This window comes from Scheffersomyces coipomensis, assembly GCF_036884675.1.
Source record: "Scheffersomyces coipomensis strain NRRL Y-17651 chromosome Unknown DFJ63scaffold_5, whole genome shotgun sequence".
Classification (NCBI taxonomy): domain Eukaryota; kingdom Fungi; phylum Ascomycota; class Pichiomycetes; order Serinales; family Debaryomycetaceae; genus Scheffersomyces; species Scheffersomyces coipomensis.
In genome coordinates, this window is record NW_027042896.1 from 222,970 (window position 1) to 237,347 (window position 14,378).

General features: G+C 31.9%; 3 protein-coding genes across 3 annotated transcripts; 2 read left to right on the forward strand and 1 right to left on the reverse strand. All coding sequences in view use genetic code 12, as the record gives it.

The window, feature by feature from the left end:
* Positions 1-927: 927 nt before the first annotated feature.
* MAK21 (RNA-binding ribosome biosynthesis protein) lies at positions 928-4,197 on the reverse strand (the record flags this gene model as incomplete). The annotated part of the gene is made up of 2 exons (XM_064905142.1): positions 928-4,026; positions 4,084-4,197. 2 exons carry the CDS (start codon positions 4,195-4,197, stop codon positions 928-930), a joined length of 3,213 nt encoding a protein of 1,070 aa, XP_064760815.1.
* A 484-nt stretch (positions 4,198-4,681) lies between these two features.
* CMK1 (protein kinase) lies at positions 4,682-5,998 on the forward strand (the record flags this gene model as incomplete). The annotated part of the gene is made up of 1 exon (XM_064905186.1): positions 4,682-5,998. The coding sequence occupies one exon, from the start codon at positions 4,682-4,684 to the stop codon at positions 5,996-5,998; it is 1,317 nt and encodes a 438-aa protein (XP_064760816.1).
* A 479-nt stretch (positions 5,999-6,477) lies between these two features.
* DFJ63DRAFT_288270 (uncharacterized protein) lies at positions 6,478-9,030 on the forward strand (the record flags this gene model as incomplete). Its single annotated transcript, XM_064905130.1, has 1 exon — positions 6,478-9,030. One exon carries the CDS (start codon positions 6,478-6,480, stop codon positions 9,028-9,030), a length of 2,553 nt encoding a protein of 850 aa, XP_064760817.1.
* Between the last annotated feature and the right edge of the window lie 5,348 nt (positions 9,031-14,378).

Consider the following 14,378-nt stretch of genomic DNA (forward strand, 5'->3'; position numbering starts at 1 on the left):
AAACTTTCAATACATATGTCACAAGATTCAAACCGCAATAAAAATAATATTATTATTATTATTATTGTAATATAATTTATTTTTATCAAAACTTTTATACTCCTTTGTTACACACATGTTATCGGAGGGTTTTAAAATTTTTTAAAAAAAGGTGGTTTATTCTAGCCCAATTTCCACGGGTCTGAGGATATTTTCTACAGTAGATCGAATGATATCTATATGCTCTATACTACCTCATAAGTACCAGTGGTGCCAATTACCACAAGTAGAAAAGTTTCCCTTGCCCGTTTGCGCAGCGCAACCACCTATATCATAAAAACGTTTTATAATATATATTTATAAATAAAATGGACATATGGTCATCGTCGTTTTTCGACAATTATTTAAAAAGTGGGCCTAACTGCACAAGCGAATATCGTTAACGGTTATCATACATGCGATACTAAACAAATATTTTCGAAATATCTAGTACATTAAGCTTATAGTTATGAATTTTTAAATCATCATCATGTACTATGTAAAGGCAAGCATGAAGTACGTTTCATCGGAAGTGTGTGAAACAGCGACTTCAAAATAAGATCAAATCATGTCTAACCGTGATCGGCACAATAACTAAAAAATTTTAAACTGGACGAAAAAAAAAAAAATGAAAAAAGAAATTTTTTATTTCCCGCTGTGGAAGAGAATAACCGGACTTGCAATTACTGTTAGCTTTTAGTGGCCATTTGCCAGTGCCGTAGTAATTTTGGTTATTGTTTGGAGCCATAGCGTGTCTTGACTTTTCGTTCCTTATCCCCCTTCTATCTGTGGTTATACCTCTCTACTCTGATTGTTTGGCTCTAGTTATTAACAATATTTTTATTATTGTGCTTTTATTTACTATCTATGTTACATATATGCAAAGGTTGAATTTATCTTCTTTCCTTCTCACTCTAAGTCATCATCGTCGTCGGAGTTTAAGTATTGAGCATAATCGTCTGCCGATGCAAAGATTGGTAATGAATTAAGCTTAGCCTTTTTTGACTTCGGTTTCTTATCGCCATCTTTACCGTTTAAGGTACGTTTATTGGATTTTTTGACAGTAACGGCAGCTGTAGTATCTTCTTCCGAATCTCCGTCGACATCGTTATCTTCATCGTCTTCGGAATCACCTAACATTTTAAGATCAACGTCTTCATCATCTAATTCGTCGTCATCGTTAATACCGAAAATACCATCATCTTCTTCCTCTTCATTATCACTTTGCTCGTCAACTATTTCTTCTTCGTCATCATTCTCTTCTTCGACAGCTTCATCATCTAAGAATTCAAGTGCATCACCTTCATCGGCATCTTCACCTTCACCATCACTTAAATCAGAGAAATCACCTTCATCAAAATCAGAATATCCTTCATCAATATCATCATCTTCACCTTCAACTTCAGGTTTAGAATTAACCAATGCCTTCCAAATTTCAGCATCTCCCATTTCTTCGGCATCTTCTTCGTCAATTTCTTCTTCTTTATCTTCCTTCTTACCTCTTAATTTATTAACTTTAGTAGTAAAATATTGATAGAAGAATTCTTCATCAGGTTTAATATCTTGAACTTTTTTATTTAACCAATCTTCAGTATTAGCTGGAAGTTCTGAACTTAAAACATTAGTAGCCTTAACTAATAATGATCCAGTATGAGCACCTCCTAAAGGTTGCATAATAGAACTACCTTTAGTAATTGGTTTTTCTTTAGCATTCTTATATACGAAACGATCTAAGAAATGAGCCAATGTAAATAATCCTAAATCAGGTTTTGGTTGATTCTTACCTTCAAGTAAAGATTGAGCATAAATTGATACAGTTGGATGATAATGATTTAAGAATTGAGTTAATTCCCATAACGACGATTTATCAGCATTAGCGAATTTTGGATCACGTTTACGAGGATCATATTCTTCATCGTCTTTCTTTGGTTCAGTACTTTCTGATTTTTCTTCAACTTCCTTAGATTCAACTTTTTCGTCTTCTTCATCTTCTTCGGGATCAGGTCTAGATGCAAATTCAATCATTAAATCTTGAATTTGTGGGAATGATTTAGATAATTCCATTAATAAAAATAACATACCGGAAATACTACCAATATTAATCCAATGACAACAAATCTGTAAAATTCTCTTAACAAAAGCTAATATTCTTGGAACATTAGCATCATTCTTTAATGATTTGAATAACAAATTCAAATAAATACCTTGCTTTGAAGAAGTTAATAATCTGGAATCTAATAATGATTCATATAAGGTTCTGAAATATCTATCACTATTTAATTTTTGTTGACTTATGATATGATGGACTAATGACAAGGCTTGAACTGAGGTATTGAAATTAGATGAATGAGTGATTTTGAATAAAGTATCTAAATGCTTTTCATAAGTTTCAGCAGGCAAGTTAGAAAATGGGAAAGCTCTGTTTAAACCAGTTAAAAGAGCTGAAAATAATCTTGTATTTTTTTCTTCGATTATTTCCAGTTCTGATTTATCTTCTTGTTTAACTGATTTACCCCCTTTTTTACCCTTCTTAAAGTTCTTTCTATTATTCTTTCTACCCTTTTCAGATTTTCCAACAACTTTATCAGATTTATCTTCTTCCTTTGTGAAACCATCACTTTCAACTAAAACTTTTTCAAAAAGTGAGAAATAAGTCTTAACCAATTTATTAGCTAATTCTTCTTCACGACGAGTTAAAATAGTTTGATTCAAGGTGGTAATGGCATAGTATTTAGCATGATAGTCACTACCAGTTTTAAAGATAACATCGATGATTGAATCAGTAACAATAGCTTTCATAGCAGGATGAGCTTGTTCAAGTTGTAATAAAAGATATGAAGTTTTAGATGAAACTTTATTATCAATATCACCTAATTTATTAACACCTAATTTCAATAAATTCACTTCTTGTTCGGGTTTCTTATTTAATAAATCGAAAATATGATTAACAGCATTCATTCTAACATGAAGAATTGGATCATGACATAAAACTTCTAAGATTTGAATTAATTTGAAATAATGTTTCTTTAATATATCTTCAAAATAATAAACTGCTAAAGTAGTATTGGATAATTCTTTAGTCATTGGTTGTTTATCAAATGCAAGTAATTTTCGATCTGGTAATACACCATTTAATAATAAATCCTTAAGAGCAGCAATTGATTGTAAAGCAGCGGTTCTTGATTTCTTTTCACAGAATCCAATTAAGGTATCAAATGCTTTAAGATTATGTAATGGAGCTTCTTGGAATAACAATGTTAAGGCAGAGATTTTATCGTTTAAAGTACCATCGGATAAAATTTGGGACAAGAACTTTCTTTGGGAGTTATTAGATGCAAATTCTTCAAGATAAGTTTTGTTATCTTTTTCAATGGTTGTTTTAGCTCTTTCAAGTAATCTTTCTTTGGCGAATCTATCTAACTTTTCTGGGTTAGGTACTTTATCGATAGGGACATTGTACCAGTCAGTACGATTTGGTACAACTAATTGTGAACTGATAACAGTGGTGACATCTTCAACCTTGTTACTTTGTTTTGGTTGCTTCTTTCTTAAATCTGCTTCTTTGACGACAACTTCATCTTCACTTTCTTCCTCACTTTCTTCTTCTTCTTCTTCTTCTTCTTCTTCTTCTTCAACTTCTGCTTCTTCAACTTCTGCTTCTTCTTCTTCTTCTTCTTCTTCTTCTTCTTCTTCTTCTTCTTCTTCTTCTTCTTCTTCTTCTTCGTCATCTTCATCGTCTTCTTCTTCTTCAACTAATTCTGGAACATCATCAACAACTACTGCTTCACCATTTCCTAAACCAATTCCACTCATGAACTTACTTAAGTCATTCCCAAATGATTTGTCAATCTTACCAGTGTCTTCAAATTCTTGTTCACTTTCTTCCCCTTCATCAATACCCATAATCAAGGCAAGATCATCTTCAGTTGCACCTAAAGCTAAAGCTTCACGTCTTAAGACATCTTCTTCACTTTCATCTTCATTTTGACTTACTGGGTTATTGTCTTTCTTATTGTAGTTGTCCTTCTTTCCATTCTTATGTTCTGAAGCTTTTGGATTAGCTACAACTTCCTTCTTCTTATCATCCTTCTTTGATTTACTCTTTTTAGAATTCAGACTACCTAACTTGGTAGCAATCTTATCCTTCAAAGAAGTTAAGTTCAACTTGGATACATCCATTGCTTTGAAGTTGAAGTGTTTATAGTTTCTTGATAGATCTATCTAGATCAAACCTATTATAACGCTATAAAAAATTATTGAAATGCTCATCTCCATACTGAAAAAAAAAAAATCCAATCACATGATTCATCATGTGATTGCTCGTCATGTGATCATTTATTTATATTTTTAAAGTTACTAAAAAATTATCTTGTCATTTCTGGTCTCTAAAATTTTCGCAATCACGTTAGGAAGGAAGGAATAAGTTTTTCCGGATGTTGAGGTTTTTAGTGTGTTAAAAATTACTTTATCGGGTGATACTCCCTGACCCTATATTTAGAGAATATAAGGTAAGTATAAAAAGATCTCTCTCAAAATTTAAATAATGGATGATATGCATACTTAACCATCGATTTCGATTTCCCTTCCATGAAAATCGAGTATAACACTTCTTCTTTATCATTAAGTACTTGAGATGCTGCCCTCAAACTTAAACTCAACCCCTATGTCTCACGCGACTAGCAGCAGTAATTCAATCATTTGGCCCCCTACTGATTTGTTAAACTCAATCCAAGTGTTTGATAAACCATGCAAATATATTATATCCAAGAAAAAGTTAGGTGATGGGACTTTCTCAACCGTCCACGAATGCAAAGATAAAATAACAGGTCAACATTATGCAGCTAAAATGTATTCCAAAAAGTTAGTTTATGGTTTAGAATCAATGTTACAAAATGAATTCAGTGTACTAAAGAGGATTTCAAAGGGTCATCATAATATCTTAAGTTTAGTCGACTATTTTGAAACTGAAGATTCTTTATTTCTCATCACTGATTTGGCAGTTGGTGGTGAGTTATATGATAGAATAGTTAACAAAACTCATCTTGATGATCTGGAAGTTCGTGAATTAACAAAAACTTTGGTTACAGCTATCGATTATTTACATACCAACAACATAGTTCATAGAGACATAAAAGCAGAAAACATTCTAATTCAAGGTAATAATTCAAAGAATTTTGCTAAAAGTCTATTACTTGTTGATTTTGGGTTTGCCCGTAAACTTGATAACAATAGAATTCATGAACTTGCTGGAACTCTTAGCTATATGGCACCTGAATACTTTAATAAAGTAAAAGGCCATGGAAAAGAAGTTGATGTATGGGCTATTGGTGTTTTGGTTTACTTTATGTTATGTGGTTATATGCCATTTGATTGTGAAACTGATGATCAAACTAAGCATGCCATTCAAAAAGCTGATTATTCATATTCACCTCCCTCCTATTGGAGTCATGTAAGTGATGAAGCTAAAGATTTCATAGATGCCTGTTTTGTGGTCGATCCTAACGAAAGACCTTCACCCAAAGAGTTGTTAAAACTTCCATTCCTAGATTATAAGTCAAAAGCTTCACTTCTGAGAAATTTAAGTTCTACAAGTTTAATTTTAGATGGTGTATCCAGAAAGTTGAACATGCAACTTTTACATAGCCAACCGCAATTGCCACTTGGAAGCTTCCAATCATCGCATACATCATTATCAGTGCTTTCGAATGGTCGCACTTTAACAACTATGCTGTCTAAATCATCTTTCTTAGGTAGATCATCTGGGAACAGTTTAATAGAAGAAACTATGGCTTTAAGAGGAGCTAAATGTGAACCTCCCGACTTGGTATCCAGGTTTACTTCGCCAATAGCTTCTGCACTTGCTTCCAAGCAAACCTCAGTAAGTGATTTTCTGGCTTTCTTGGAAGGAACAAGAGCTACACAGTTTGAATATGTTGAGGACGTGGCTCGTGACACTGATAATGTAAAGTTCTATTTATAGAGTATAATGACTATTAATAATATGTAACGTTTATTTATTTGATTTTTCTTGTACATACCACTAAAAACAATTTTGCAATTATAATTTATGTATAACTCTCTGTATAACGTCAAGTTTAAGCGCAACGGAAAACAGACACGACAATAATTATCGAACAGACAAAAAATGACGTTTAACCAAAAAAATATATGCTAAGGAAACATCAACAGACAAAAAGTTAAAATATTCATAACATCAAAATAGCTGACATTTTTAATTTACAATTATCACTGTTCGATAATATTCAAATTTTAAGAATATAATTGCTGATTGGTGGAGGTTAAGAATTCGACTCAAAAGCTGCTAAAAGAGGAATTGATTGCTAAAGACAATTATCTAACAAATCCAATCCAATCCCAAATCACGTCCCCCAGATTATAACCTGTCTTAAGTGGACATGCAACTTTAACAAGATAGAGGTACAGATGATAATAGCTTCAATGAATAACGATGCGTATACTGCAAGTCGGTCGATAGCCAATCCGGACTATTCGGAAGTGATGATATTTGATAGTCATTCGAAACCTAGAGAAGAAAGAGATTATAAAGAAATTTATCCTGATTTGGATGAGCAGAATCAACTAAAGGTTTTTATATTGGATAATGAAACGACAGACAACCATGCTAATAATATTAGATCAGGAAACCAAGGTTATATTGTTGATTTGAAGAAGCCTGTATTTAAAAAACTCGATAGTGAAGCAACTAATACATCACATCAGAAATATAGTAAGGCGTTAACTGAATATGGATATCAAGAACCAAATAAAGCAAATTCAATTAAAGATTTATCATTTATACGGCCATTTCAGGTAAATTCCAACTCGACCTTGACTGATGTCTCGGAGACTGTTGAGGCTTTAGTTGAGAAAAGAAAGAAGTTGGTGGAATATGATATGGATGAACAGGATTATTTATATTTGAAGGAGAGAAATGAAAACCCCAAAAACATTATAAAGATCATTCCGGAAGTATTTGAAATCATGATGACAACGTTGGAGCTTGAATGGGATAAACTCGATCATCAAATGAATTCCATTGTATCCAATATGAATGATTCAGAAGTGGATGATCCTAATAAGCTATTATCATTGGATTATAGCAACATAGAAAAGTATGGAACCGACGATGGGATTATTCCAGGTTCAATCTATGATCAAAAGTGTGCTGTCTGTGATGATAGTGATTGTGATAATTCAAATGCAATTGTATTTTGTGATGGCTGTGATATAGCTGTTCATCAAGAATGTTACGGTATTGCTTTTATTCCAGAATGCCAATGGTTATGTCGTAAATGTATGATTAATAAAAACAGGAACACTGACTGTGTCTTTTGTCCAAGTAAGACTGGTGCTTTTAAACAATTGGATAACAGTTTATGGAGTCATGTTATATGTGCACTTTGGATAAATGAATTATATTTTGCCAACCCAATCTATATGGAACCTATTGAAGGGATGGATTTGATTCCAAAAAGTAGGTGGAAGCTAACCTGCTATATCTGCAGGCAAAGAGTTGGAGCTTGTATTCAATGTGTTAATAGAAATTGCTTTCAAGCCTACCATGTCACTTGTGCCAGAAGAGCCGGTCTCTACATGGAATTGACAAAGGGTGTTCAAGGTGCTATTAATAATAAAAATACTTTGAAGACATTTTGTGATAAACATGGTCCTGGTGATTATGACTCTAGTACCATCTTGCAGGGTATTCAACGGACTAGAATGTTTTATCGTGATACTAAAATCCTTAATGAAGAAAATGTTAAGTTGAACAACAATAAGAAAATTGCCAACAAATTAAATATTTTTAAATGGCAAACTGAAAGCAATACTCCTATAGCTCCTAAGGTGTTTAGTGATGTTTTATTTGATATTTTAAGACTGTTGAAAGTTGAAAATCAAGTATTTCTACCTGATCAAAGCAATAATCAAGTAAAGACTTTAAACAGATTACCAAACAGAACTAAATATGAAACTTGGGACGAGTTAAGAGAAATATGTAACGAAATCTGTCGTTATTGGTGTTTGAAGAGAGAACAAAAGAACGGAGCTCCTTTAATAAGGAAGAATAATAACTTGATATCTACTAGTTCCATTCTTTATAATAATATTGATAACTCGTTGGTTAATGATGAATATGAGTTGGCTGGTGTTAATAGCTTGGAAGAGTTAAAAGAACGTATTGATTTTGCTACTATTCTAGTTAACGACTTAGAAAAGGTTTTTCAATTGGGTAACTACACTTTACAAAGACAACTACTTATTAAAGATATTAATGAAGTAGACTTCAAAATGATTGATTCAATATATTTTCCCATTAAAAAGGTTATAGAGTATTTTTTGGATACAATTAATGGAAAATTTGATGAAAGTAAGGTACTCCAAAATTATAAATTAAAAGGGGGAATTCTTGATGACAATTCAACTGAAAGCATTACATTCCAAAACACTTCTGCGTTGAAGCATATGCACGGGTCTTATGATTTTCAAACTAAAATGCTTAATTCAGAGCCAGGTGTGAACGCGGAACCAAGAGGTACTACATCGCCGCCAATACCAGAAAAATTTGGAATGAATAATATTATTCAGAAAAATTTGAGTTATGGTTATTCGTCCGTCGGAGAATTCCAGGTTGATATCGAAAAGCTTAATGTTGTGATTACATTAAACAATAAGCCAGGATCTCTCATCGTCAAGGTTATGAAGAAATGGATGAAAGAGTTTTACAGGGTATTGCCAGAATTAATAATTTGTGAAATTAAAGTTTTAGAAAGAGGTGCTGGCAGTAAATTGGAAAATCAAAACAAAAACACTGTAATTGATTTTGAAAATCTACCATTTTTGGATGTTATTGGATCTAAAGCATATTCCTTGGCCAATGACGATGTTGACATGGATCTTGACGACTTAACTGATGTTGAAGATGAATTTGCAAAGGACGAACAGTATCAGATACAGCTTGAGAAGTTTCTTTATGATGTTTTGGCAAATTAATTCTGTAACTCAAGTTTGTTAGAAACTTTTTCGGGCCATTTGTAAGAGTGGTTTACGAATGAAGGGTCGCTTTTTATTTTGTATTCTCCTTTGTTAATCAATCACTAATGCAAGTCAAAAAGTTCGTATCATTAAGATGAAAACCCCGATTGGAATAGAGATTAACAGTGTTTTACTAAACTAATGCATGTAACAGTAACAGAAGCTTCTAGAATATACATAAATGATATTTTTTAATCGATAAATGCACCTTCATTCTCATTTGGTGTCTATAAAATGGGATGATTGTTTGCAGCCTCAATGAGTAAAAGATTGTGTTTCAAGTTAGGAAATAGTGTCTTGGAAGTGAAATGTCACCTCCATAATATAAAGAGACAGTACTATTGTTATAGTTATAATTAGCATGTACATAGTTGAGAAATGTTACGAACGAAGACTTGTGTATAGTTACTCAAGATCTAATTTAACTACTGTATTTACGTTTAAATAGTATGAATATAATTCTAATACCGTAAAAGTTAATTGAGTTTAAATAATTGTATTTTAAACAATGCTAACAACTGAAATATACAACTATGACTTTCATGGAGAATGTTGTCGGCATTTAGCTTTTTAAAAAAAATTTGCATGTTGCATCTGCTTGCAAGAGGCAATTACTTGCAGAGATCAGGCGCAACAGCTTCACCTCCCATGCATGTAAAATCACAAAAATATCTGAATTCTACGAGTTATATTATATATTGTGCAAAAAGTATGAGAGAAAGTGATGTGATATACCGATGATTCTGGTGGTGTATACCAAGGTTAAAATTTTGGTCTTTCTAAAGCCTGGTGAATTAAGCCTGTTTTGTATTGAAATTTAGTTAGTGTCTTGGCATCTTATACCAAAATGGCCCTTTACTATTATGCGGATAAATATTATTCCCAATTCAATTCCGCTCTATTAATTCTTATACTTTATAAGTTATTAAAGTTTAGTTTCTACTGATTATACTTTATTTTTTCATTTTTACTTCAAACCAATTTGATGATGTAATATTACTGCAGTGTATGCTGCTTGGTTGAATAATAATATTCTGTCTTCGCTTGTGATTAGCTTTTGTTTAGTACTATGTTACCATATTATTGTCTCCTCGCTTAATTCAAGTGTTATTCTTTTCCTAACCTGGCTCTTTTATCCTACTATGGTGTCTTTATTCTAATATTTTATAGGTTTGTGTGTGAAAGAATGTCTTCTTCCAACTTTACGAATTTCAAGTTCACAAAACACAAACAGGCTTGAAGTTAGCGAGCTGCCGGTTTCGGGGGTTGCACAGTTTAAATTTTATTTTATTTAACTTTAACGTGCACTAACTCAAACAAGATATTATAAATGATGATGCCGCTGCCAAGGATAAAGATGAGCTTAAGTTTGCAACAACAGTAAGCGAACATCAACTATCAGTAACATTCTTTCCCTCGCTAGATTAATCCCTTAAGCTCTAAAAAGCCAAAAAGTGAGTTTTCGCAGCAGCGGAGAAAGAACTTCTTTTGGTGATGTAGGTGTTGGTGGTGGTGAGGCATAAACAAATGCACTTCCAGACAAGATCATCAATCCAATCCTTTGAAGTTTATTTTTTAGCGTTTTTTATGTCTGGAATAGACTATAAGAGATATTACCTTAATTTTAGCGCAATTTATTAAAGTGAAATTCGTCGGCCTTCTAACCGTCATTCTTCACCCTTTTTTTGTTTTTTTTCCTATCCGATATTTCTAAATTTAGTTTTTGCACCTAAATATTTTAGATGAGCTCAAAAATAACTTGAAATTCCCTACTAGTCTTTGGTTTAAATATGGATAGTGGCTCAGAACATGACACTTGCAATACTTCAACCTCTGAGCATATGTTCAATTAGATGTAATACAAGTAAGAACATCAGTAGGACTGAAGGAAGAATGAAAATAACCACATTTTTGACAGACACAGATTAGCGTTTGCGAACTGCACAGGACTTTAACATAAACTTAAGTTAAACATCTTTCATCGAAACAAACAACGCATTATCGGCACAAAGTTAGAACAATAGGTATTATGAATTAGCCACTGCCGAATACTACCCTGTTTAGTTTTTCATTTTTATTAGCATTTGGTGTGGAAAGTTTATCGTCAAAACTAACATTCTGTTTAAAATGTGACGCTTAAAAAAATATTTATCCAAGTCATGTACGATCCCACCTCTCCCCATAATGAATTATATAGTTCAGTTGAAAGGGATTGATAACTGATAGAATGATTAAGGAATCAATATCTGTTTGTTGAGGAAAATTATGCATTTTGAAGCCAAAACACGGTCATAGGCTTTTTAGCCTCATCAAGATTGTTGAGTAAAAGTTGATTCTTTAAATCTATTAAGGAATATAAGAGCAAATATAATTGATGCAAATCAATCCTATAACAGGAACCTATTTCGGGTGATTTAGGAATCGATATCTCATGTCGTTTTATCTCAATTTTGCCCCTCTTTTTGAGGTTTGTTCTGGACCTCCTCGAACCTTACTGTGGAACTATTTATCCTTATAATTGTTCAATCACAAGTTTCATGTAACGCATAACGAACAAACACGGACGTCAATATACATATTCTCTACACTAAAATATTTTGAGGATTAGATTCCTTTTAGTACTATTATCATATTTTGTGACAATTTGGTTATACTAAAATTATAGTTTTGAGGTGTTAAAGGACAAAAAGAGGTCTATGCTGTTAAAAAAATAAAAAAAAAAACTTTTTATTTTTATTTTTAATTTTAATTTTTGTCCGGGCTCACTGAGAAAACTTTTTTCAAAGTGGCTTTACACGGAAATGATTGCATCATAATTCGAATTGCTATATGGTTCGGATTAAAGCGATCATGAATTAAGCTTAATTTTAGGATTATTTTTCTTGAATGAATGAATGATATCATTCATATATTTAAGTTTATTACCATAGATTGAAAATCATATAATATTGATTTAATATCGGGTGTTCCGCGCTGTTTTTCTAATTGGGGTTGAGTTTTAGTTAATTGGAGTCGTAAGACGCAAGATAGCACCCAATATTTTTGGGTTTTGTCTTTTTAAACATTCAATATTGCATATAATTAAAATAGGAAATTGATGATGGAGGGGGGGGGAAGGGGTCTCATTAATGATGGGTGATGATGTGAAAGTAAATAATTAGCTGATTCTATTAATTAATTACCGGGGAGGGGGAGGCAGGTATTTATCAGGGTTTTATTTGTTTAAGATGCAGAGTCTAACATAATGAGAGAAAGAATACAAACGCATAAGAAAAAGAAAATATTCGATAAATTTTTAGTGTGCTTCAAGTTTTGTTAAAAGTTTCTTAATTTGTGTGACTATTTTGTCTTGTAACCAACCAAACCAAATCATAACGGTATTATTTGACTTAATCAGCATTACTAATTGGACCAAGATTTTTCTTGCGTAAAAAGAATCAACTAATACAGTTATGAGTCGTAAACCATTCTAAAATCAGATTGTCAACAAAACGAACAAAACCTAAATTAGGGTTTAACTTGTAAGTTTTAAGTTAGTTTTGTAAAGTTTGGGATATAGATGATTGATTTGGATATTGGTAGTGGGATGTTTGTAGGGCTTTTACGGACAGTTTACGAACTCTCACTACAGAGTAACTGACAAACATCGCTATACTAAAAAACCAGAAATAGACATATTCTAAAATGTAAAAAAAAATAAAAAATAAAAAATAAAAAAATAAAAAAAATAAAAAATAAACAGAGAAAATCAGAGGAGGTCTTTTAAAAAGCTTTATTTGAAAGTCTTTCATGTACAGTGCAAAGTCAAAAAAAAAGAAAAAAAAAAAAAAGACTGAAATTAGTGCCAAAGTTCGTAAAGTGTTTAATTTATATGGGAGAACTTGTTATTTTTGCTTGCTTGCTTTTTTTTTATTTATTTAATTTATGGTTAATTTTACTTATTCTGTTTTAAAGTTAGCGGAACCATGTTTGTAGATAGATCTAAGCAGTTTGGGTAAATCAGGTCAGGTTGAGACCGAAATGAGGCATTGGTATTTAAACCGTTTGTTATCCTCTTTTATTCAGATATATATATTGCAGTTAAGTTTTGATTAACTTTTATTGTTTATTTCTATAAACTTCCTATTTTGAATAAAGAATTATTGTTATTATTATTATTATTATTAGTATCTTCAACATTGCTAAATAATAATATATAGTCGTATATTCATAACTGGTCATTGTCGTTCAAGATCATAGTATCAGATTCCCAACAAACCATCTATATTGTATTGTATTCCAAATCTCATACAATCTTCCCATACATACATCTAACAAAGATCATATACTTGAATCTATCACTGCACATTCATCCATCCATCTCATCCATATTATTTTATTTTATTTTATTTTATTTGCTACAATTATTTTTGTTGCTTGCTCTTTTTTGTCAATTTGTTCCTGTCCTGCACACAATCAAGGTCTGCTCACGTGACACATTCTCGCCTAATACAAAACAACAACAACAAAAAAAAGACTATTACGATCGACCTTCCTCGTCTAGATCCACACTGCAATAGGCAAAAGACAATACAACAGTTTAGTTTCCTAAATCGGAATAGTACTCCATACTTTTATAACTGGTTCATTTTAATTTAATTTAATTTAATTTAATTTAATTTATTCATTCATTGCAATCTTTTACATCATCTTTACATTTACGTTTGCATCCAATCTCATAAGTTTCCTCCCCATCTTCCTTAAACTAGTAGGACAGAGGTTTCAATCAATCAATAAACCCGACATAAAAGAGTAGTGTGCCTTGCCTTTTTTTTTTACCCCTTTTCAGTTTTGTGGATTTATTTTAGTTTTAGTTTTGTGGTCTTTAAATCAATTTGGTACCTGGATCCTGCATACAGTCTAGAAAATAATTTTTTGTTTTTTTTATTTTTATTTTTATTTTTATTTTGATTGATCGGGAACAGGCACCAGGTACTTAAATCAAAAAAACCAAAAAAATATCAAAAGGGGATATCAACAACTTTAATAGACAAACAACCTTCATTCCTGGTGTTTATACTTATCTTCATTGGTAACCAATCCTTCCATTCCTTTCTACTCTTGTTTTATCATCATCATCACCACTCGCGTCAGATCGATCAATTGTTATTATTGTCATCATATATTAATTTTTTTTTGTTCCATCTGTTATTTTGCTTATCATAAATTTAATCGATTGCCATTTCATCTCAATCACAGATAGACTTTATAATTTAATTAGTCTTCCAAGAATCAAATCATCTTTATCTTCATTTATCCCTTAGACT